General features: G+C 36.5%; 1 protein-coding gene across 3 annotated transcripts; it reads right to left on the reverse strand.

The window, feature by feature from the left end:
• Nucleotides 1-2,004: 2,004 nt before the first annotated feature.
• LOC127083778 (fatty acid amide hydrolase) lies at nucleotides 2,005-24,867 on the reverse strand. Of its 3 annotated transcripts, XM_051024112.1 has the most exons (21): nucleotides 24,640-24,866; nucleotides 24,428-24,534; nucleotides 24,217-24,326; nucleotides 23,759-23,819; nucleotides 23,335-23,522; nucleotides 23,110-23,239; nucleotides 22,905-22,982; nucleotides 22,683-22,830; nucleotides 21,661-21,773; nucleotides 21,503-21,578; nucleotides 19,993-20,064; nucleotides 16,548-16,599; nucleotides 15,787-15,867; nucleotides 15,624-15,707; nucleotides 15,413-15,516; nucleotides 15,129-15,221; nucleotides 5,873-5,941; nucleotides 5,318-5,382; nucleotides 3,707-3,768; nucleotides 2,864-2,959; nucleotides 2,005-2,384 (listed from the first exon to the last, which is right to left on the reverse strand). In XM_051024112.1, exons 2-21 carry the CDS (start codon nucleotides 24,504-24,506, stop codon nucleotides 2,322-2,324), a joined length of 1,824 nt encoding a protein of 607 aa, XP_050880069.1. In that variant the 5' UTR covers nucleotides 24,507-24,534; nucleotides 24,640-24,866; the 3' UTR covers nucleotides 2,005-2,321. The 3 variants fall into 3 exon arrangements, 2 of the variants coding, with proteins under 2 accessions (XP_050880069.1, XP_050880077.1); XR_007788533.1 differs by lacking the exons at nucleotides 2,005-2,384; nucleotides 2,864-2,959; nucleotides 3,707-3,768; nucleotides 5,318-5,382; nucleotides 5,873-5,941 and adding exons at nucleotides 6,083-7,437; nucleotides 7,531-7,674 and having other exon boundaries at nucleotides 24,640-24,867; XM_051024120.1 differs by lacking the exons at nucleotides 2,005-2,384; nucleotides 2,864-2,959; nucleotides 3,707-3,768; nucleotides 5,318-5,382; nucleotides 5,873-5,941 and adding an exon at nucleotides 6,083-7,674 and having other exon boundaries at nucleotides 24,640-24,867.
• Between the last annotated feature and the right edge of the window lie 210 nt (nucleotides 24,868-25,077).

Raw genomic sequence — 25,077 nt, forward strand, 5'->3', positions numbered from 1 at the left:
ATGTTCAATCGGATGATATAGAGGATAATGTTAAACTTGGTGCTCAACCGGTCGTTGTAGAGATAAATATTCATGCACAACTTACAAATAAAGAAATATTTTTTGTTCGTGAAGATATGCTACAACAGATTCGTAGGAAGGCTAGGAAATTGGAGTTTAGCGTTGTATTTGGAAGGTCCGACAATGGTTCGGATAGAAGACAAGCATTTGTAACAATGATATGTGAAATAAGTGGCACATACCAATCAAAGATTAGGAAGTTGAAACGAGATGACATTGGATCGAGGAAATGTGAGTGTCCATTTAAATTGTGCAGATACCATATGGCAGATGAGACATGAAAATTTAATGTGATTTCTGGTATACATAATCATGCCTTGGATGACAAGCTAATCGACCATCCCATTGTATGTCGCCTTGTGTTGGAGGAGAGGAAACTTGTTTCAGACATGACATTAAACATGGTGGCTTCGAAAAACATACTCACGTCTTTGAAATGGAAAATATCTCTAAATGTTTCAAATATCAAACAAATATACAATGTGCTCACATACGAATTATATGCCGAATGCGTAATACATTTCAGGAGGGTGTGTCCTAGATATCCAGATTTCCTGAAATATGTTGAGGGAACTATTTTGGACAAGTCAAAAAGAAGATTGTTTGTGCATGGACCGATCATGTCAGACACTTTGGCAATACAACAATTAATAAAGTTGAATCTGCACATACTAAACTGAAGAATTGATTGGGAAACAACAAAGGTAATTTTTGTCAATATTGGGACTTCGTTGACCAAATACTCTTAAACCAACATAATGAGATACATGTGTCGTTTGATCGAAGCATTACGGTATTAGAACACCACTTCAAAGACAACATCCTTTATTTACAATTAGTTGACAATATATCTCGAGCCAAATAAGCCAAATAAACGGATAAAATATATCAATTTTCACCATTATCTTTTCATGAATAAAAAATAATCTACTCATTCATTACACGGCTTTTCACGGATTTTAGTCATTCAACCTTCTTTATTCACTATGAGTTGAATATTCAATCATTGTTAACAACACTATTGTGGATCCCATATCACCTTATAGAAGCTTATGACAAAGATATCCATTTTTACCATGCATAGAGTTAAGATTTGTACTATGACAAAGATATCCATTTTTACCATGCATGAAGTTAAGATTTGTACTAGAAGGTAGAGGAGACATAGATGTTGTCAAGATTTGTCCTAGTGAATCTATCATTTCTCACTTCTTATTTGTATATGACTGGTTCTTATTTTTTAGGACAAATAATCATGAAACCGCATCCATGAAAAACATTCTTAAAAACTAAAAAAGCGGCAATCTACTTGAATAAACCTAAGTTTTTTTATCAGCGTTTTACTTCACCTTTTTGATTGGTGGTAGAAGTAAGAACATTTGGATTAGTATATGTTAATATTAAAAATATAAAAAGAATTCTCCCACAATGCTCTTTAATATTATCTAGAAGCAATCTTATATTTTTGGAAGCAAAGAAAACAAATTCTTGAACAATATTGCTGAGTAGCAGGGAACGGTTCTTTAAAGAACAGTTGAATTACTTCAATCTTGATAAGCTAGCAAGAAATTAAAAACTGTTCATTTTCACTATACTGAAGTAAGATTTTGTGTTAAGTGCAGCAAGTAATTGTCGGATAGAATCAAAAGTAATGTTGATGCGTCTTTTTCCTTAGTCTAAATAGAATAGAAATTGATGTTTCATCAAAGATGAACATTGTCACTTTGGTATTAGTAAGAACCGAGTGAATCACTCTAACAAGTAATGTTTATACAAAATTTGGAGACAATATTAGTCATTATAGAGGATTTATTCTTTACCTATTACGACTGTTTATTAGAAGACAAACAAGTAATGTTGTCCATGTCCTCTAAATAACATTAAAAAAAGGATGGTATCATCTGTTTATAAGCTTTAGACCGTAGTAAGTGTAAACACATCAAATACGAAATGAAATATATTGCAGGGGATAACAATTACTAACAAAAATGTATAACCTTTAAGAATAAGCACAAATCTGTTGAAACTCTTAGAGAAGAAACTCTCTTTCTACAATTTCTACATCTTGATAGAGTGCATGCTACCTTCATCGTTTATTTTCCAAACAATAATTATGTTTGTAGGGATTGTTACAATCTTGTCTGAAAAATCTATTTGTAGAGAACTTTGCCATACCGTAAATCCTTTTAACAGGACAGTGATCTCCAAGTAACGCTAGAAGTATCAGCCACAGATTAATAACCAGCAAGAGTATCTAAGCTTCAGTTAGCCCTCAGAACATCATAGAATGACACAGGCCGTTTCTTTGACTCGCCGCAGAGTTTCTGAGTAAATTAGGAAGTATGAAAAACATCAACAATAAATATATACATAGTTGGCTTAAAAATGTTTTAGACATTTATCAATATTCTCTAATAAGTATGACAAAATGAAGCACCGACACAGACACCGGACCTGATATCAACACAACACGGCTCTGGATCTAACACCAGTTTTGACACCAACATGTCGAAACCGATAATAATTTAAAAAAATAATAAATTAAATATAATTATATGTATCAGTACTGATACATGTCAAACATCAACCATACATGAATCACATGATGTGATCACGTGACAGTACATTGGATCCATGTTAACGTTTTTACACTATGTTTTACTAAAAAAGCATTTTTACACTTGGAACGTACATAAATTAAACTATAATAATTGTATATAGAGAGGAAATAATTCATAAATTACATAAACTGTAATGAGGCCTTTAAAACAGTTACTATAGTTATGCATGAAAATACACGTACCTCGACTGCAAATGCTACACGCAAAATAGTAGCTTCTGCCCACGGTCGGCCAATTATTTGCAAACCTATCGGAAGTCCTTTTTTATCGTAACCCACCTATAGATAGAACATGTAAGTTAAAAGAATAAACAGTATATACATTATATTTGTGAGAACTTCAATTGTTAAATGAACTTCTGGTGGTATTATCTAAATTCAAAAGTAACTTTGAACATGGGGGCCTTAACTATTGGTGATTAAAATGAGACTAGGGTGGGAAGTATACAGTTAAGACATCATATAAGGGGATTTCAAATGGGAGAACCCACAATCCAGATTTAGTTTTTGCTAGAATATGGAACAGGCATGTGCTACCGAAGCTGTGTGGTTTAGTTTGAAGATTAGCATTGAATAGAGCGCCCACAAAAGCAAATCTGGTGAATTGAAATATGTTGTCACTATCAAAATGGAAAAGATTGTAGAAGTGGCAGAGCTGAAAGCATAGACTTGGCTAACTGTGGAAATATCTGGTTTTAGATACCCTAGTTCATTTTGGTTGACTAATCCTGCTGCATGTTTAGGTGTTTCTTAAAATTATGGTGTGGTTTAATATGTTATCTATTTCTTTTGCTGTTTCGAGTATCCCTGTGACGTTTGTTGGGGTTGGGGAGTTAGCGGGATGCTCCCTCTCAAGTTGGTTTGTAATTCCGTGACCTAGTTTGGCATCTCCTGTGCCAAATATTAGCTTTTGATCAAAAATATTTGCTAGTATAAAAAATCAATTAGCAGTATCATGGATTATCTTATTCAAGGTAGACATATTATAAAAAAGTACTCTCAAATTAATTGATATCACTCACTTACCGGGATAGAAATGGCAGGGAATCCCAAAAGATTTGCTGGAACAACGAACCGCATAAGGTAACCTGAGAAAAAAAAACTTCTAATTAAATATATATATGTAACAAAGTAAGTTGTTGTGTACGAGTCAGGGAGTTGTTGTAATCATGGAATTTTATTTTAAGTAGTGTCATGAATTATTAGGTTTTAACTTCTAAATGTTTAATTTGTCAAGATAACGGTGTCCAATTATACACATCCCATCCATAAATTTCCATTACAACTAGTGCAAACAAATTGCAAGGTGTAAGATGAGAGAAAACTACTACAACCAAGCCTTATCCCTCTTAAGTTGGATCGGTCATAATGTTATATCAAAAACCATATTTATATCCAACTTGTTAATCTAAAGATCTTTTTCTAATAGTTTTTCTTATAGTTATTTTAGTTGTTCCCTTACCCCTAATGGTTTGACTACCTTCCATTGATCTACTCTCTGTACTACAGAATCGAAAAATCTTCTCTCTACATGCCCAAACCACGTAAGTCTACTTTCAACCATCTATTCTACTATGGATGTTACTCCAACACTCTCTCTAATATTGTCATTTCTAATCCTAATTTGTCTAGTTTTACCACACATCTAACAGAACATCCTCCTCCCTGCTATATTTATTTTATTTTCATATTGGTTCTTTACCGTTCAATGTTTTGTCCCCATATAACAGCGCTGGCTTTACGGTTGTCTGATAAAATTCTCCCTTCAATTGTACTTTCTTAAGATGAGAGAAAATTAAGAGAAAAGTATTTCATTCCTTTGAAAAACTGTTATTGTGAAAACTAAAATCTGGTACAAGAGAACTCTCAATCATAACTAATTTTTGGTTAGTTATGCTGACATGGCAATAAGGGAGAGGAAGCTTCTGTAGAAGATAAAGGATAGAAGCTACTAAAATAGCTAGAGCTATATATCTCACAGGTTAAAACTTTTGTAGGGATTCAGTCATGATAAATAGATTATGGATCCAGAAACCTGCGGCTATATTTTTGGGAAAAAACTTTAGTTTGGCTCTTTTGCTGACCTATGAGTCTAAAGACCATTTACTCATCTTATACCAACAAACAAGTCATCTTATTGCGAGATTATAAACCTTATAGTTATACTACCTCCGTTGTTGAATATAGAACCCCTATAGCAAAATTACGAGAATTAAGAAAGTTGAAAGTGATGTGAGATTATAAACCTTATAGTTATACTACCTCCGTTCTTGAATATAGAACCCCTATAGCAAAATTCTGAGAATTAAGAAAGTTGAAAGTGATGTTAAATTTGTTGGTAATTGATATTGTTTTTACAAGTTTGTCCATTAAGAGAGAGTTAGTTTAGGTTTTTATGATAGCATTTATTGTTGATTGCAAAAAATAATGTAAAATAAATTGAGGTATGTAGAATAATTAATGCAGTTGAAAATTTAAAGAAAGCCTTATAAAAAGGGACAAAAAAAATTCTCAAAAGGGTTTAGTATTTAGGGACGGAGTAGTAAGTTGTATTCGGTTGTTTATATAATCAAGATTCGATAGTAATAACATAAGGTGATCTCATAATGCTAATTAAGATGCCGCTCTACAAATCACCTGTTGTCTGCATATCTGTTTCACCACTTTTAAGGGCACTTGGAGGTATGATGGGCGCCGTCATGCTGTTACAAATAAAAGCAGTTCAGCAACAATAACAAACCTTTCCAAAATAAGTTGCGGTTCAATTTTGTAAACATCTATTTCCATAATTATACACATAACATACATTTGTTTCTGTCCCACCCTCCACAAAATTATACACATAACATACAGTATATGCAGCTATTAGAACTGACCAAAGCCAAATCATCAGATCTGATAAGATCAGTTAGGGTTTTCTAGTAAGTTTCAATCTCTTTCTTGGTTCAATGACACATGAACAAAGTAGATATCTGATATTATAATGATACCACGATTGTCCTAATACCAAGAAACTATTTAACAAATGTCAATTGTATTGTTATCCAGATATAAAAAGTCAACTTTTAATCATATCAAAGAATTATACATGAACCCAAACCATAATATTAATTGAACAGAAATTGAAGAAAGTACAATGGTTCATTAAAATGAAGTGAATTTCTACTATAATTGTTCATTATACATGCATACCCAGTTGTTGGAGTCACTATGACATCAACTTTCTTGAAAATCTCCATGAAGTAATGCATATTCCTTCTCCTGAAAAATATAAGATGAAGTTAGAAGCTACATTCACAACAATTTTGAAGTACAGTTTACATTTGAATGAAAAAGATTTAAATTTGGTATATCTATAATAGTTGAAATACAAGAGACTAAGATATTTGAATAAACCGTGTGTTTTGAAAAATACTTCGAAGACTGTATTATATATAGAGAGAGATTATAGCTAATTACATGATATAGTCAATGTGGGATTATTCTATGATCAAATATTCTTAACACTATATATTTACAAATATCAACAATCCCCCTCAATCTTAAGCATATAAGTCAAATGCACCAAAATTGTCACATATATAGTTACTTATGGGACTTCGCATGGATTTTGTAAACACATTTGTCAATTGATCATTAAAGTTGACAAAACTTGTGACGATGTCGCTTGATTCAATCTTCTCTCTGACAAAATGACAGTCTATCTCAATATGTTTGGTCCTCTTATGGAAGACTGGATTTGAAGCAATGTGCAATGCAGCTTGATTATCACAAACAAGTGTCATTGGTCTTTCTTCTTCAATTTGAAGTTCTTGGAGCAACTGTTTTAACCAAATGAGTTCACATGTTATCATTGTCGGGCCATATACTCTACCTCGGCGCTTGATCTTGCAACTACATTTTGTTTCTTACTTTTTCAGGATATAAGGTTTCCTCCAACAAGTACACAATACCCAGAGGTGGATCGTCAATCAATGGGTGACCCTTCCCAATCAGCATCGGAGTATCCAACCATATGAGTATGTCCTTTATCTTCATACACAAGGCCTTTTCTTGGAACACATTTGATGTATCTCAGAATCCGGACAACAACACTCATGTGTTCTTAGGAGAATTTAAGAACTGACTTATCACACAAACTGCAAAAGAAATGTCTGGGCGAGTGACTGTGAGATAATTCAATTTTTCAACCAATCTCCTAAACCTTCCCGAGTCAGATAGAGGCTCCCCCCTAATTGGGTAGGAGTTTGACACTTGGATCCATAGGAGTATCAGTTGGTTTAGCGTTCAACAAACTTGTTTCTTCCAAAATATCCATAGCATATTTTCGATGAGAAATCACCAAACCGTTTTTAGATTGAGCTGCCTCAATACCCAAAAAATAACAGAGTTTACCAAAGTCTTTTGTCTGAAATTGGTTCGAGAAATATTGTTTCAATAGGAGTATTCCCTGTTGATCACTACCAGTTATGACAATATCATCTACATACACAATAAGATAAATACACCCTTGGGTTGAGTGACGATAAAACACAGAATGGTCAGCTTCACTACAAACCATACCAAATTGTTGTACTACAGTACTGAATCTGCCAAACCAAACTCTCTGAGAGTGCTTAAGACCATAAAGAGACATGTGTAGCCTACAAAGCATACTCGATGACTCCCCCTGAGCAACAAACTCAGGTGGTTGCTCCATATATACTTCCTCTCCATGATCACCATGTAAAATTTTTGATGTGGCCAATGTTGAATGGCTGCAATGGCGAGAAGTCGAACTGATGTCATCTTGGCCACAGACAAGAAAGTATCACTATAATGCAATCCAAAAACCTGAGTGTATCCCTTACCATCTAAACCAACCTTCACTGCATAAAGCCAGCGACAACCTACCAAAGAGGGAAGACGAACCAGTTCCCAGGTACCACTGCTTTGAAGAGCACAAATCTCATCAATCATTGGTTGCCTCCACTCAGGTTGAGATAACACTTCACCTGGAGTTTTAGGAATAGAAACATAAGACAAAGAAGACAAGCAAGTATAATGCAAAGGGGAAAGACAATGATAACATAAATCAATATAATGTGGAGAAGGATTTCGTTTTTTACGTATACATTTTCGAATGGAAATCGGAAGATCGAACTTAGCTTGCAAGATCGGATCTGGTGATGGCGGGGGCGTCGGAGGAGAGTCTGCAATGACCTCAGGGACAGGGACGACAGACGTTGGGTGACGACGCTGATATGTTTGAAGTGGTTGAGAAGTGGGGGGTCAGGAGTCATAGACTGATGGGGGATAATGGTAGACGGGACATTAATAACTGTCAAAAAATGTGTGGGAGTACTTTCCTGAAGGGGTTCCGGAGTTACGTGGTTGGACTCGAAATATGGAACATACTCTATAAAGGTAACATCGGCAGATATGCAGTGTTTAAAACTCGAGAGTTTATGCAGAATCAATAGAGGATTCAAAAATCGTAACTCAAAGATTGTAGCACGGAGCATAAGATCTTACAATTGATAAAATAAAATATATTTGTATATGTATAAACATACACATTCCAAAAACCATCATATATATATATATATATATATATATATATATATATAAAGAAATTTAAGCATGCAGGATAGTTTAACTTAAGAGGTAATAGAGTAATTATTAGTCACAAATATCCAAGAGTTATGTTGTATTTTAAAAAGGAGTGAACAGAGGCTCAATAGATTACTCTTTAATATTAATAACCATTAATTATTAATTATGGGTTTTAAGTGAACCCGACCCAGATCCAATCTATTTTTAAAAATTAAGATTTTTTTATCAAAGACCCTCTAAAGAAGCGTCGTCCAAGGTGTTTTTTCAAAACGAGTTTGTTGCACAACTTGTTTGAGTTTACCGAGTTAGATACCTCCGATCCCACCAAAGTCGCGGTATCTAACAACCGAGGCGGAAGAGGGCGGGGAGTGGTTGTAATACCCGAGGCCGAAGAGGGCAGGGAGTGGTCGCCCGGATTCATATCGGAATGAGAGGATCCTGAGGTTGTGCGGGTATGTGACCGCATGGTTGGAGAAAGATTTATAAGGATTGATTGATACTACCTATATCATAAGATGCATCTTCTTTTCGGTAGCCAAACGAATAAGAACTTCATACCTAAGTGTGCTTAACTTAGAGTAGTATTTGGATGGGTAACCTTCTGGGAAGTTTCTCGGAAAGCGTGTGAGTGAGGACAAAAACATGCTGAAAAGACTCGTGTTGGTTTGTGGGGTTAGTCGGTAATCCTAAAAGCAATCTGGGGCGCAAACCTATCCAAGTACGATGTTTGGGGACGAATCAAGCGGAAGCTAGTGGACTTGTAACACCCGAGGCCGAAGAGGGTTGGGAGTGATCGCCAAAATTCATATCGGAATGAGAGGATCCTGAGGTTGTGCAGGTATGGGAGTGCATGGTTGAAGGAAGACTTATAAGGATTGATTGGTACTACAGTACTACCTATACCATAAGATGCATCTTTTTTTCGGTAGCCTAACAAATAAGAACTCCATAGTTAAGCGCACTTGGCTTGGAGTAGTATTTGGATGGATGATCTTCTGGAAAGTTTCTCGGAAAGCTTATGAGTAAGGACAAAAATATACTGAAAAGACCCGTGTTGGTTTGTGGGGTCAGTCGGTAATCCTGAAAGCAATCTGGGGTGTTACATAGCACGTTAGTGGGGGTTTTAAACGCTGACTCATCCGATTTAACGAGTCAACTCGCGAGTTTGCATAGACGGCCAATATGAGGTATCGTTGTAGAGTATGTGAATAACAACAATAACCTTTTTGGGATCGATGATAACCAAGAAAGACACACTTTAGTGATCGAGCTGATAGTTTATCAAGACCAGGAGAGTGATTGTGTACAAAACATGTGGACCAGAAGACTCGGGGAGGAATTAAATGAAGTGGGGAATTAGGAAAAAGGATTGAATGAGGAATTTTATTGTTAAAGACAGATGAGGGCATGCGATTTATAAGATAACATGTCGTTAGCACAGCATCCCCCCAAAATCGAAGTTGAACATTACCATGGAGAAGTAGGGTCCGAGTGGTTTCTACAAGATACCGACTTTTGCGCTCGGCTACCCCGTTTTATTGAGGTGTGTGAGGGTAAGATGTTAGATGGTGAATACCATTGTGTGACATAAAATTTTGAAATTGTTAGGATAAATATTCATGGGCATTGCCACTTCTTAAGGTACAAATAGACACACCGAATTGAGTTCTTATTTCTCGATAAAATTATTCAAAAATGAAAAATAATTCAGATATATTCTTCGTTAAAAATAACCACATGGAACGTGAAAAATCATCAATAAAGGTGACAAAATACCTAGACTCTAGAGTAGAGACAGTACGCGAGGGACTCCAAACATCGGTGTGAACTAAAGCAAAAATGGACGGAGCTCGTTTATTGACTCGATTGAGAAATCGACTACGAGTGTCTTTCCCTAACTGACACGACTAACAATGTTAATTAGATACCTTTGATAAACTTGGCACCAACTTTTGTAGTTTGAAAAGACTGGGATGACCTAACTGAGCATGGATAGTGGGTGGAGAATCTTTGGTTGAGCATCTCTGAGATGACATTGAGAGGTAATCAAGGCCTTAAGACTCACATTCGACGCCAATCGTCCGTCCCGAACTCCGATCTTGCAGGGTGACATTACTGTTAGTGAAGGTGACACTACAATCAAGAGAACGAGTTAACGACTAGCTAAAAGTAAATTAAATGGACAATTAGGTATATAGAGGACAGAAGTAATAGAGAGATAAGGTAGAACTTGAACAGTATCAATCCCTTCAAATCGGGTTTGAGAACCATTGGCAGAAGTTATAGTAGGTAAAAAACTAGAGGTAGAAAGGGAATAGAAAAGATTTTTATTATTGATAACATGATTAGATGCACCATAATCAAGGATCCAAGGTCCAAGAGAAGATGATTGAGAGAGACATACAAATGAATTACCAGTGTGTGCTACCGAAGCAATAGAATGTGAGTTCTGATAATTTTGATACCACCTGAAGAAATCATCGTAATTTGCCGTAAAGTTATGAGGAGTAGCCATGAGTATCCTCAAGGAGCACGAATACCACCAAAGGCAAAGCCATGAAGTCTTGAGGATCCAGAACCTACACTTGGAAGGTGAAATTCAGCACTTGAGGAACCTCGCAGATCAGACTCAAGCCATTGCCAGGAGCAATATCAAAAGGCCGCAGAGTGGAAGACATAACACTCCAACTTGGCAGAATTTGCCAAAAACTTGGTTCGAGACATCCCAAGAATACATAGGAAAGCTTATGCAACTATGCATCCTAACAATATACCCCTTGCTGTTTTGGAGTTTGTTGAGATTTGTGATACTATGTTAAAAGAGTTCAAGACTCACCTAGATATAGCCATCACGGCACAACTCTAGTTATAATCCATTCAGACTTTGTACTTTCCTTTATCATGAATGAATAAAAATCTTTACTATTTATGTCAACTGTGTGATCCCGTCTCTCTACTTTTCTCATACTTCTAAATGCTCACATTAGACGATGAACTTTGAAATTCCCTCTAAATAAAAGCACAATTTTTAACATACATCTGCATATAGCATACATACACCTACATGCATTTACATTTTTTCATTACAAAAATTCATTTTTCTCCCATCTTTTCCCAGAATCATTGGACGAGGCAAACAACCCTCCCGGCCTCCATACCAGACAAGAGTTCAACACAAAAAGACAATGGAGTAAATAGAGAAGAACCAGGTTGCCCTCAAAGAAGACATAGACTCGATGAAAGGGAACATGAACTCAATGAAAAGGAACATCGATGAGGTGAAAGGAAATGTTGAACAGGTGGTGCGCGCCTTGAACAATCTATTAGCAAGGTAAGACGGGGATCGCAAAGCCTCTGTCTCAAGGAAACTACTCACGCCAAGGCTATTGGCATTTCTCGGGATCCTAACCCCCTATTAGGGTTCATTCCCAGTTTCAAGCCTACCAAAGTTGTCATTACTCAGCCAAAGATAGATTTACCATCTCCTAAAGAGCTATTTCCACCTCCTACGAAGAATGAGGCACTTCGCCCTCCGCAGATACCAGTCATTAATGCTCCTGCGAATGATAACTTTGTGAACTCAGGTTCACAATATGAAGACGAGGATCTGGGGTACACAACTCATGTGCCAAAACGAGGGGCACACTCTATGGTTATTATTGAAGAGTCAAGGGTAGCTGACAAGTACAAGGTACTCAAAGAAAGGTTAAGGGCCGTGGAAGGTTTTAATGCATTTGGGTTGATGCTCTGGATATGTGTTTGGTTCCAGATGTGGTTATACCTCCGAAATTCAAAGTATCTGACTTTGAGAAATACAAAGGTCTCAATTGTCCTAGGAACCACTTACGGATGTTCTGCAGGAAGATGGCTGCTTATGCCTGCGACGAGAAGTGGATGACCCATTGTTTCCAAGATAGCCTGAATGGGACATCCTTGGAGTGGTATATGCAACTAGAGCGAGCCCACATCAGAACATGGGAAGACCTTGCTAATGTTTTCCTAAAGCGGTACAAGTACAATCTGGATATGACTCCCAATCGTATGCAGTTACAGAATCTCACGCAAGAGAATAATGAATCTTTCAAAGAGTACGCACAGAGATGGAGAGGAATGCTTGCTCGTGTACAACCACCACTCCTAGAAAGGGAGCTAGTGGACATGTTTATGGGTATTTTATAAGGCCAGTACTATGAAAGGATGATAAAAAGCGTCTCGTCAGAGTAATAATTGGAGAACGAATCGAAGACGACTTGAAAAGTGGCAAGATACAAAGGGCATCCAGTGGTCAGGTTAGTACGAAGAAATTCTCCAACTTCAACCCGAAGAAGAAGGAAGGTGATGCTAATGTTGTGATGGGGTCTCGTCAGGTACCCTCAACCCAGGTGCCTTACTACCCATATGTGGCAATTTTAGCTCCCGGACAGTATCCACCACAGGCATTTCCTGCGCCTCCACTCCAGCAACCTCTGATGATACCTCAGTAAAATCAGCAACCACAACAGAATGGATATCCACCAAGGAATCAACCGAGGTCTAGAAACAATTATGAAAGAAAGCCTACTCGATTTGACCCAGTGCCTATGTCGTACAACCAAATCTTACCATACCTGATTCATGAAGGGTGGGTTATACCTAAGGCCCTCAGACCTATGATACCACGGCGTCCACCCAATTTTGATGTAAACGCTAGATGTGAGTATCATGCTGGATCGTCTGGGCATACTACTGACAACTTTAAGGCCCTTAAATACAAGGCTCAATAGCTCAATAGTTGATTGACGCCAAATTACTGACTTTCAAAGAAAAAGGTCCAAATGTGAAGAATAATCCATTTCATGGTCACCCTGGCTCATCTGTCAATGCCGTTGAAGAGTTTGCTAAAACTGGGTTGATAAAAGAAGTAGGGAATGTAAAGACTCCTATGCTGATCATCCGTGAAAAGTTGGATGAAGTCGGGTTAATTCAAGAAGTTCATGCCGTATGTGAAGTATGTCTATCCTCGCCAGATGAATGCGAAGAACTGAAAAGATGTCTTCAAGAGTTAATGAATCAAGGGGCGGTACAGATAAGCCGTGCAAAAATTGATGAGAACATTGTCACACTTGAACCTCTTGAGATCCCATATTCAAGACAAGATGCTCAAGAATCTCCTCTAGTCATCTGCTTTCCAGCACCGTTTCCTTTCGAAAGCACTAAGGCGGTACCTTGGAACTACAATGCCACAACATATGTGTGAGATAAGCCACTAACGCTAGAGCCTAATGTCACAAATATAGTTGGCATCGAAGATATGACTCGTAGTGGTAGAGTGTTCACTCCTGAACAACTACAAAAGAGGAGCGTTCCCCAGACTTCCAGGGGCAAAGAGGTCTCAAATTCAAGCACATAGGCAGGGCCTTCAAAGAAAGCTATACCCCAAGAGGAAGTCGAGGAATTTCTGAGAATCATCAAAAAGAGTGATTACAAGGTGGTGGATCAGCTAAATCAGACCCCTTATAAAATCTCCATGTTGTCCTTATTATTGAGTTATGAGGCACACAGAGTCTTTATTGAAAATTTTGAATGAAGCTCATGCCACGAAGGACATAACTGTCGACCAGTTGGATGGGGTGGTAGCCAACATTACCGCCAATAGTTGTTTGGGTTTCAGCAGTGAAGAATTATCTGCAGAAGGGCAGACCCACAAAAAGGCCTTGCACATATCAATGAAATGCCAAAACAATATCCTCTCAAGAATGTTAGTGGACACTGGTTCATCTTTGATGGGATGGTAGCCAACATTACCGCTAGTAGTTGTTTGGGTTTCAGCAGTGAAGAATTACCTACAGAAGGGCAGACCCATAATAAGGCCTTGCGCATATTAGTGAAATGCCAAAACAGTATCCTCTCAAGAGTGTTAGTGGACACTGGTTCATCTTTGAACGTCATGCCTAAAACAACTCTTATGAAGTTGAATGCTGAAAGCACCTTTATGAAGGCAGGCACATTAGTGGTCAAAGTTTTCGATGGGTCAAGGAGAACGGTAATTGGAGAAGTTGATCTGTCAATAATGATTCGACCTCATACATTCATGACTAATTTTCAAATAATGGACATACATCCAGATTACATTTGTCTTTTGGGACGACCTTGGATCCATGTTGTTGTAGCCGTCACCTCAACACTTTATCAAATGTTGAAATTTATAGTGAATGATAAATTGATAAATGTCGATGGCGAGGAAGACATGTTGGTCAGTCACCTCTCATCATTCAAGTACATCGAAGCAGATGGAGAAACTCTGTAGACACCCTTCCAAGCCTTGGAGATTGTTGTCGTTAGCCAAAAGCATGACATCCAGAAGATAGAGACGTCCCCTCCATCCTGGGGTAAGTTTTCAGCTATGATAAAAGGGAGAAATTCCGCAGGCTAGGGATAATTGTTAGAATTGTCCGAGAAAAGAGACCGGTTCGGACTGGGGTACCCCCTATTTCGGCTTGTAGGGTGAGGATCGCCCCACTTATAAAGACATGTTCAGACCATATATTGTCCGATGTGGGACTCTTAACACACACCCTCACACTTATGACTGGACATTTGGAGCATGAAAGTAAATGGCGGGTGACCCGATAGCGGAAACTTAATAGTAAGTGGTCCGCCAGATCGTAAACGAGACTCTGATACCATATTGAAATACAAGAGAGTAAGAGAAATTTGAATAAACGGTGTGTTTTGAAAAGTACTACGGAGACTATATTATATATAGAGAGAGATTACAGCTAATTACATGATATAGTTGATGTGAGACTATTCTATATACAATTATTCTTAACACTATATATTTACAAATATCAACAATAATAAACTCGTTTACCTAATACATTGGGCTGCAACATAATCTGCAGCTGTAAACGACCGGAAAAGTGCCAAACTTGTACGAGTATCATATGTCAATTTTGTGTCTTTCCTATGAAAGAAAAATAAGGAAACCACCATAAATTTCTCATTAAAACTTCCAGATGAGAAGGATGCCTTTTAACATAAAACTAAATTGCCTTGTTAGAATCAGACTACAAAATGAAATTACTGACACTAAAGCTTCAATCTACTCAAACATACATCCTCAAACAAACAAAAAGGAAATATACTCAAACCTACCCGTCTTCACAATCAGGATTCAATGAACATAAGCATTCAGAGCCAATGGAAACAACATGGGCAGTTCTCATCTCCAAAATCTCTGGTATAACAACTTCTAACACCTTCAAATTTGAGTTTGTGCAATAATTAGACTTGATTGAGTCCAACATGCTTAACAAGAAATAAAGTGCAAACAATCGTGCATTACATGATATTACAATCAACTTACTTCACAACCATGTGCCTTTGACAGAAGATTAAGAGCATCCTCACATTTATCAGAGACTTCAGTTGATTGGACATTATTAAACCACTTCACAGGAATAAATATATTGTTTAGAAAAAGTTTCAGATTAGCATATAAAATCATGTTCAAAGGAAAGCGTGATTACCGGGGTGTACTTCCCTATTCTTAATGATCCCAAAGCATCTGTATCATCATCAAACGACAGAGTTGGCAAACAAGGTGTTGACTACAAAAAAAAAAAGAGAAATGTGAACATTACAATTACCAAGAAGAATAGAATGTTCTAATTATAGAACAGAGTATGTAATGGTAGAGTATGAGCTGGTAATTTAGTATAGTAGTTTGTTGATGTCACACAGTTTGCTGAATAAGTAATTATAAAATGGTAATCAACATAAAGGTAACAAAGCTAGAAAAGACAAGTATGCCTTCATGAGCTTCAAAAGAGATTTAAATCCAAAAGAGTACAAAACTTTTCTCCATAAAATGTACTCATGTTACAATTATATTATATAATTACATTTTTTACCTCACTCATGGTTATCTATTCTATTATTTCCTCTACATATGGTTCGCATTTCCCTATTTAGCAAAGTGGAATCCAAAATCACAGGATTCTTACCAAATGAACATTCTAAGAAATCTCAGGTGGTCAATAATAACTTTTAAGTCTCTCATAAGCTCAATCTAACAGTGGCATTTGAAATGTTATCTGTTTTTTTCCTATACCCCAATATTGTCTTAATGATAGTAGTTATCTGCCACAATTGACTTGAGCAAACCGTAGGGTTGCCTGCTTTTTTTCTATGTACAATTAGTATATGACATCTAATTTTCAACATCTTAGTTTCCAATCTCAGCTTTTCCTATCACTGCAACAATATCAATTAAAGGATTAAAAATTACCGGATTCATACTGATTCTATTTGCAGGTGATGTGCCCAACATTGCTGCATACCTAAATTATGAGCACACAAAAAATTCATTATATATCTTCAAGAGGAAGGCTATTTTTATCTGGGCTTTATATTTAACATCAACTATTAATTGTTATTAACAAACAATTAGAACCGCAGATATGTAATCTTGAAATCAAGTATAAGTTTCAATTGAAGGGAAACTAAAGAGAATTTAAGTTTACGAAGCTCTCACCTTTATCATAAGTGCTAAAAAAATTGTCTGCGTAGCAACCAGAAGTCATTAATGTTATGGGAAAACTATCATTGCATCGAGAATGTTGAGATACTTTCAATTAAGGCATGACAGCTGGCGCCTGTGCCAGCTGACATGCTGTTAGTTTATGTTACAAAAGTATGAAGTTTCTGTTATAACAGCTCCTCGGACTTAGGAACTGTTCCCTTGATTTAAGGGAGTTAGTTAGAAGTTTGTTTAGCCTAACTACAACTCTAAATAAAATTGAATTATCGCGTAATTAGAAGTTAGTTTAGCCTTCCTCCTCTCTTATTCAGAATGCCCATCTCATGCAAACCATAGCCATAAGTGGCATCAGACAACCTAGAGTACATCCCACCCTGTTACTTACCCACATAGAACCCCTTGTACTGTTTCCCAGACACTTAATGATCAGTGTTGAATTTATGATTATGTGTAAAAGATGAGAGAAAAATATTAATGATAATGACTATTGACTTGATACCAAGACTCGATACTAATCCCTACTTATAAGGATACATAAACTTAATTCTAAATCAAGAACAGATCCTGAAACTAGCTTCTCTTATTTCATTATATTCTACCAATCAGAACTAGCTTGTTACAATTAAAGCTGAATATGCAGCTCTTGAAAATAATGGCACTTGGACTTCAGTTGAGTCTCCCAAACACAGGAAGCCTATAGGGTGAAAATGGGTATTTTAGGGTTAAGGAGAACCCAGATGGTAGTATTAACAAATACAAAGCTAGACTTGTATCTAAGGGTTTCCATCAAAAAGTTGGTTCAGACTATACACAGATTTTCCCTATTTATGAAACCTGTGACCGTCCATACTATTCTCACTATCGTTGTCACCAACAGCTGGCCAATTAAGCAAATTGATGTTAATAATGCTTTCTTGAATGGCCATCTAGAGAAAGAAGTGTATATGCAGCAGCCTCCTGGCTTTGAGAGCAGTAATAAGGACTTAGCATGCAAGCTGAACAAGGCTCTTTATGGCCTCAAACAAGCTCCAAGAGCTTGGTTTGAAAGGCTCAAAACTGCCCTTATCCAACATGGTTTTAGTGCAAGTAAATGTGATCCTAGTCTCTTTATGATCAGAACATCTTTAACTATCCTAGTTTTCGTATATGTTGATGATATTATAATCACTGAAAATTTCTTACCGCATACTCAGCAGTTAATCAACAAACTCATTTCTGATTTTGCACTCAAACAACTTAGTGATTTGATCATTTTTTGGGTATTTAGATAACTCACTTACCACATGGTTCACTTCGTCTCTCTCAAGCCAAATATATCAGGGACTTACTAATTAGAGCTCACATGGACAAAGCTTAACGTTAATGGCATCAACATTCCTATGATACCCAGCAGCAGTAAGCTCTCCAAGACCGGGTCAAACAATGTTGAGGATCCTGTCTTATATCGCTCTATTGTTGGTGCGTTGCAGTATGCTACTCTCACTAGGCCAGGGATCTCTTTCTCAGTTAACAAAGTATGTAAATTTTCATCTCAGCCACTATAAGATTATTTGAAGGCAGTCATGCGTGTCCTAAGATACCTTAAAGCTACTTTGCAGCGTTGTCTTCTTATTCAACCTAACCCATTGAATCATTCATTTTCACAGGGTTTTGTGATGTTGATTGGACCACAGACCTAGATAACATAAGATCAACTTCAGGAGCTATGTATCTATCTAGGCCCAAACCTTGTATCATGGTGGTCTAGAAAACAGAATTTAGTTGCCCGTTCCAATGCAGAAGCAGAATACAAAAACCTTGCCACTCTATCTGCTGAAATTCTCTGGCTTCAATCCATTCTCTCTTTAGAAGCATGTATCTTTCTAGGCCCAAACCTTGTATCACGGTGGTCTAGAAAACAGAATTTAGTTGCCCGTTCCAGTGCAGAAGCAAAATACAGGAGCCTTACCACTCTATCTGCTGAAATTCTCTGGCTTCAATCCATTCTCTCCGAGCTTCAATTTAAGTTTCACACTCCTCAAATACTATGTAACAATTCAAGTACAGTCTCTTTGGCTCATAATTCAACTCTCCATAGCAGAATAAAACACATGGAGCTTGACATATTCTTTGTTAGGGAGAAAGTAATGAACAAAAGTTTAGCAGCATCTCATATTCCAGCTCAAGATCGACGGGCAGATGTGCTCACCAAGCCTGTCTCCAGCTCGTTTCTTGAATCTCAGAGGCAATCTGAGAGTCTTTGACAAATCCCTAGTCAAACAGGAACCTCCAATTTCTAAGGGGTATCTTAAGAGATACTTTCAGTTAAGGCATGATAGTTGGCGTCTGTTCCAGTTGATATGCTGTTAGTTTATGTTATAACATGCTTAGTTTATGTTAACAGTATGCAGTTTCTGTTATAACAGCTCCTTGAATTCAGGAATTGTTCCCTTGATTTAAGGGAGTTAGTTAGAAGTTAGTTTAGCCTAACAACAACTCTATAGATAGAGTTAAATCTATTGTATTTAGTAACAATAAAATCATTAATAACAAATTCTGAAATTTCAATAGGGAACAACAATTTATCTTGCATGGGCAAAAAGGATGGTCGGAAGGGTCATCAAGGGAAGCTTTCCATAAAAAGCAAAAGAATTTGAAAATGCTGCAATAAAGAAAATACGCAAACGGTGGCCTAGTGTGTAAACCATAAAGATGCCAGTAAGGAAGCTTTCATTTATTCTAGGCATTGCATTTTACAAGAATTAGAGCTGAGAACTAATTTAGTTTTTGTTACTGTGTAACTTGAGAGTGTTAATTATTTTGGTTGAAACTGTCTATTAGATTCTAAAACCAATTTACCAAATAATTAAACTCTTTACTTCTACTGAAAGTCCCAGGTAAAACTACTCCATCTACATTAGTATAACACTGTATAATGAGAAGTTTGCACCTTAATAGGAACCCACAAAAATTAAGTACTATCTAACAATAATGTACTAAATAAGCACTATCTAACAATGATGTACTATATAGATGCTGATTGCAGGTTAAAATACATAACTAGGTTACTAGAACAAAACATGCATGTCAATGGAGGAATGATGTAAAGTAACTAGTCTTTCAACGAATGCAAAGTAGATATCAGACTTGCAAAATGAAAGAATTAATCAAAAAGGAAAACTGAAGGATAAAGGAAAAAATATTTGTCGCATACACTAGCATTGCATCCTCTACGGAAGAAGCAATGGGTCCAATAACTTCCACTGTCCCAGAATCACATAAGGACCTGTAAATGAATAAAAAAATGAATAGTGAGTTCCAAATAAATAAACTTAGCTAGTCAAACACTAATTGTTTTTAATGTAACTAAATATATTATTCATAGATCTTTTACGTTATAACCATATCAATGTCACAAGCGTACATTGTAAATATATGTATATAATTCTGGAAAGATTACACGTTTCTCAGACTTTTAAAATTGCTAAACTTATTCTAAATGAGAAGATAACATGTTTTCATTGAATTTTTTGTACTAATGAAATGAGAAAATGCATCATGCAATATTATAGAAGATAAAAAATGTTTCACCAGTCATAGAAGAAGAGCCAACAGTCACAAAACACACTACAACAATTATTCACCAAAGCCTAGGACTAGAATATGAAAATAAACTTGAAGCTTGAAGAATAGAAGTTAAACAGGCTCCTTCCCTACCAAAAGACAGGACTGTTTCCCATGTAATGTAATAAAGGAGGATTGCTCACTGAGCTTAATTCCCTAGGTTTCAGCTTTTTAGATAAACTAATAACGTAGCTTACTTCAAACCAATGTCAAGTGACAATATATTTGATAGTAATAACCTACAAGATAAAAAAAATATGTATTTTCATCCTTATTAATTTAATTATTGAATTTTAACCATCACAGAAATGTAGTATCTGATCAATATATTTAAGGTCTATTTGCAGCAATCTTTCTTCAATTGAAGCGTGGACGATGCGGGAAGCTCAACAAATGATCTAGGATAGACTCTGATATCATCTTAGAAATTGGGTTGGGCCTAACTCGTCCCTACAAAATCAGCTTGTAAGATGAAGATTGCCCCCACTTATAAACACAACACATACCATATCTCTAAGCAATGTAGGACTAAATTCACCCCTTCAAACCCAACACAATGAAGATGTTGGAGGCTGCAATGAAGGCATGCCAAATGCCGCAATTTAGGCGACTAGGGGCGGACCGCAATGAAGACAGAAATTCCAACACTAAAATTGATTTTGAGTGAGTTGATTGAGTAAACTTGATTCTGATTAAAACGACGTTAAATGTAAAGTGACTTATGTTTGGAGACATTTACATAAAAGTGAGTTGATCGATAAATTTCAATATAAAATTACGTTTGCACTCAAAGTTAGAAATATTAGCTTCAAGTTAGAATCAATTCTGAAAGCAAAATCAATTCTACTCGAAAGCAACCAAACATGTCAAATTCAACTTTACACATCTAGAATCAATCCTAGATGCTCCAAACATGTAACCAAATTCACTTCATTGCCCTAATACAAAATGGGCAATCATGACCCCAAATGATATAGAATAAGATCGCAAAATATAATTGCTCCTACAGCCTAAAACGAGGTAAAAATAATTTTCTTGAGTAACAAATAGTACACACAAAGAGCTGGTTATGATTGATCTATCACATAGTGAGAAATTACCCTTCCATGCTTGATCTCCCATAATTTATCTTCAATCCTACCACGCCACATAGGGAAGAAGGAATACGGACCGAACCTGCCTTCACAATTTTTAAAAATGAGAATCAATATATAGAATTGGTACAAAGAAATAGTTTGACATATCAGATTTGCACAACCTCCACCATCAGTTCCAAGTGCAGCAGAACATAGTCCAGAAGCAACAATTGCAGCTGGACCTGAAGAAGATCCACCAGTGTACCTATCCGGTGCATGAGGATTTCTTGCGGTTCTGCAACTCGAGAAAATTCAGTTGAACAGTCATGTATGTATATTTTGAGGAAGAACGTAAGAAAACTATGAGCAAACCAAAATAGTGGGTATATTAGATTCAAAGGCAAATAACATTATTGGAAATTTTCCTGTAATTTCCTGAAAGCTTTTAAGTTTTGATACGACGTGTGGTACAAAAGTTTTAAATTATCGAAACTGGGAATCACACATAATAATTACAGAGAACCGAGAGTCTAAGGTAGAATTTAAAGAAAACAAACAAGAAGAAACGATAACACAGGTCATTTGAGAGACCTGTAACACAGTAACCTTGCATCCGGTCAAACACTCAATTCTTGCTTACTCCCTCTTTTCACTCATTTCCTGCCTTTTTATCATGTTACACACAGACACGGGTAATTTGAGAGATCAGTAACCTCATATCTAGTAGCACGCTCATTTCTTCCTCACCCCTTCCCCACTCCTTCCCTTCCGTTTTATCCTGTTACTCTCAAAGATACCCATCACTTCCCCCAACTGCCGTGTTGGCTTGGCAGATTACCTAAATCATGATTTCTTGTGTCAACAAATCATGATCTTGTGCATATGAGTGTGCAATTCTCCATTACTCTTCTATTTCTTCAAGTGTGCCCCATTAGTTTGCTTTCAGTATAACATTTAGTTTTACCTTTCAATGGTTCTTAAGCTTGTGATGGAAAACAGAGTGTGAATACAGAAGGAATGAAAATATTAACACACTTGTTGGCATCTTACTTTCGTCCCCTAACTCGGAAGAAGGAAGAGTGAGAAGCATCAAACTCCTAAATATGTACCAGATAAACCAAGCAGATATTACCTTTCTAACATGCCAAATTCCTTTTTATGTTTACAACGACATCAATAAATAGTAAAATATAGATAAGCTTACCCGTAATTAGGATTATTTCCTGTCGTACCCATGCCAAACTCGTGCATATTGGCCTTCCCTAGGAATATGACACCACAGCTACGCAGTCTTGAAACAGAGACAGCATCCTTCTTTACAGCACGTACCTCATGCAACCATGTCGATCCACCTGCCATCACCAAAAGATAATCTAAGTGTGTTTCTTTAATTATTCACGACAAGTCAGATCCTAAAATTGCTTACCCTTAGACGAATGAGGAAGGCAGTCTATGTCATCTTTAATAGCTATGAAAATTCCATCCAGTATTGATAATGGATTTCCTGTATAAATTCCAAAAGTGTGACTACAGTAACTATCCATGCTCAGTCCCACCATATCTCAACATTATCCTGTATCAAAGATTTACACTTTAACATCTATATGAGGATTTGAATCATAAAGGATTACCTGCTTCAAACCTCTGAGTAGATGCTGCTGCCTGCTTCCGGACTTCTGCAGCATCAAAAGTTATCAATAGTGGTGTCGGAGGTTTGTCAGTTCCATTCTCCTCTATAATTGAGATGATGCGTTCAGCAACCTATGAATTCAAAGTGGAATTGTTTCATTTAACAAATTAATTTAGAATAAAGACATTTCTGTATTTGAAGATGCTATCAACTGAATCTCACATACCATAGATGGGGTTACTTTTCTAAACCGATAAGCATGAGCATAATCACGTATTTTCCAGTACCGAAAGGGTGCAGATGAACTTTCCCATAAATCAGCAGGATCATAATGCGGAAGACAGTTCAAGGCAGACTCAACTCGGTCTTCAGGTCTCCCATCTTGGTCAAGCTCAACAACACCAGGTTCCTTTTCTGGATATATGTTACAACATCAGGCTGGACTATTATATGGCGAAACATGTTTCTTCAAATGCACTACAAATAATTTGACACAATTGCTAGTTTTCTTTATCTCTTTCTAAGGTTACTTTATTCCTCCTTTTCCAATCTCAAACAATCATTACGAATCAAGCTTCAAATCTATGTAAATTTCACGCACAAGAACACCTCCGATGCAAAAATATAAAATATATAGGAGGAGAAATCACCTTGAGGTGGATATTCAGGTTTAAACATGGGTTCCTCGGGTATCACAGTGTTCCGCAATAACTGTTCACATCATAACCAAAAAAAAATCAATTGTAAAACTTGTAGACACAATGCAAAGTCAGTTTACAATATGCATTGGCACACACACTAACATCAACACCTAAAAATAATTTGAAAAGGTAAAAGTGATTGTATGCAACAACCACATGTATCAGTATGATATCAATGCAAAACATCAACTATTGTTGGATACTCCAGCATACTTTCAATCTTGCAATGTCAGTGCAGTATCCAACCAACTCAAGTATTACAAGGATACTAATAAAACTTCAATATTAAAAATGCGCAAACATTGTGTAATAAAACTTGAACATAAAAACGCGCAAACATTGAGTAACAATTTCATCAACAAAAAACAAGTAAACAATCAAAAGCGCACACTCACTCACTCACAAACCTCATCAATTTTATTTTCCTTCTTCAAATAATTCATAAGGAGAGGACCTATCAATGGAGCTTCAATTAGCCTGACAAGCAATCTAAATCCAAAGCCAGTCAAATGCGGAGCTGCAAAACAAAACAAAAAATCAATCATCAAACAATAATTCTACAAAAACTGAAAAATCGAAGAAATTCGTTTAAATCTAATTAGTGGAGTAAACAATAACCTTGAACAGTTTCAGGTTCGTATTGAACCAAACTCAAATCAACTTCCTTCGCCGGCACGAGAACACGTTTTTTCCCCATCGATCAAAAACACAAGCGATTCGAGTTTCTGCAATGAGCGAAAACGAAGATGAAATTGGAGAGAGTGAAAAGAAACCTAGCAGTAGCAATTAATATGATGATGATTGTGGAGGAGGTAGTAAATGCTGCTGACCGTTTCAGTTGCGGGTAGTTATGTGAACGGAGGATCCAGTATACCGTGCCGTCCGGCACTGTCAGGTATTTGTCTATTCTGACAATTGGTGGGACCATATTTTATAAATTCACGCATTGCTAAGTCTTGCACATTTCGAAGTCGCTTCTGTTGGTTGGTAAACTAACTAATTCTCTATATCTGCCCCCTCTTTATGATTAAATCAATCAACTGCATTCATCTACTATCAGCTAAAATAAAAAATTATTTTGGGTTACATATCTTTATATGTTTTTAGTAACTCCTAAATATAGGTTACTTCATTTTTATTTTTCTAATGGTATCATCCACAATTTTTTTAACTCTCACTTTTTTTATCTGTGACGTTAAGTATGTCTAATAGAATGTGGTAGGATTTGTGGATTTTTTTTATATTGTGATGGTAGTTTTAATATTTAG

This window comes from Lathyrus oleraceus, chromosome 1 (assembly GCF_024323335.1).
Source record: "Lathyrus oleraceus cultivar Zhongwan6 chromosome 1, CAAS_Psat_ZW6_1.0, whole genome shotgun sequence".
Lineage (NCBI taxonomy): Eukaryota > Viridiplantae > Streptophyta > Magnoliopsida > Fabales > Fabaceae > Lathyrus > Lathyrus oleraceus.

Excerpts from the sequence above, each read along its gene's own strand:
- LOC127083778 (XM_051024112.1), bottom strand. The coding sequence starts at position 24,506 with ATGGGGAAAAAACGTGTTCTCGTGCCGGCGAAGGAAGTTGATTTGAGT. Across the intron at positions 23,523-23,758 it reads ACCTGAATATCCACCTCAAG|AAAAGGAACCTGGTGTTGTT; the intron begins GTGATTTCTCCT and ends ACATATATCCAG. Across the intron at positions 16,600-19,992 it reads GTAGAGGATGCAATGCTAGT|GTATGCAGCAATGTTGGGCA; the intron begins GTATGCGACAAA and ends CTCATAATTTAG.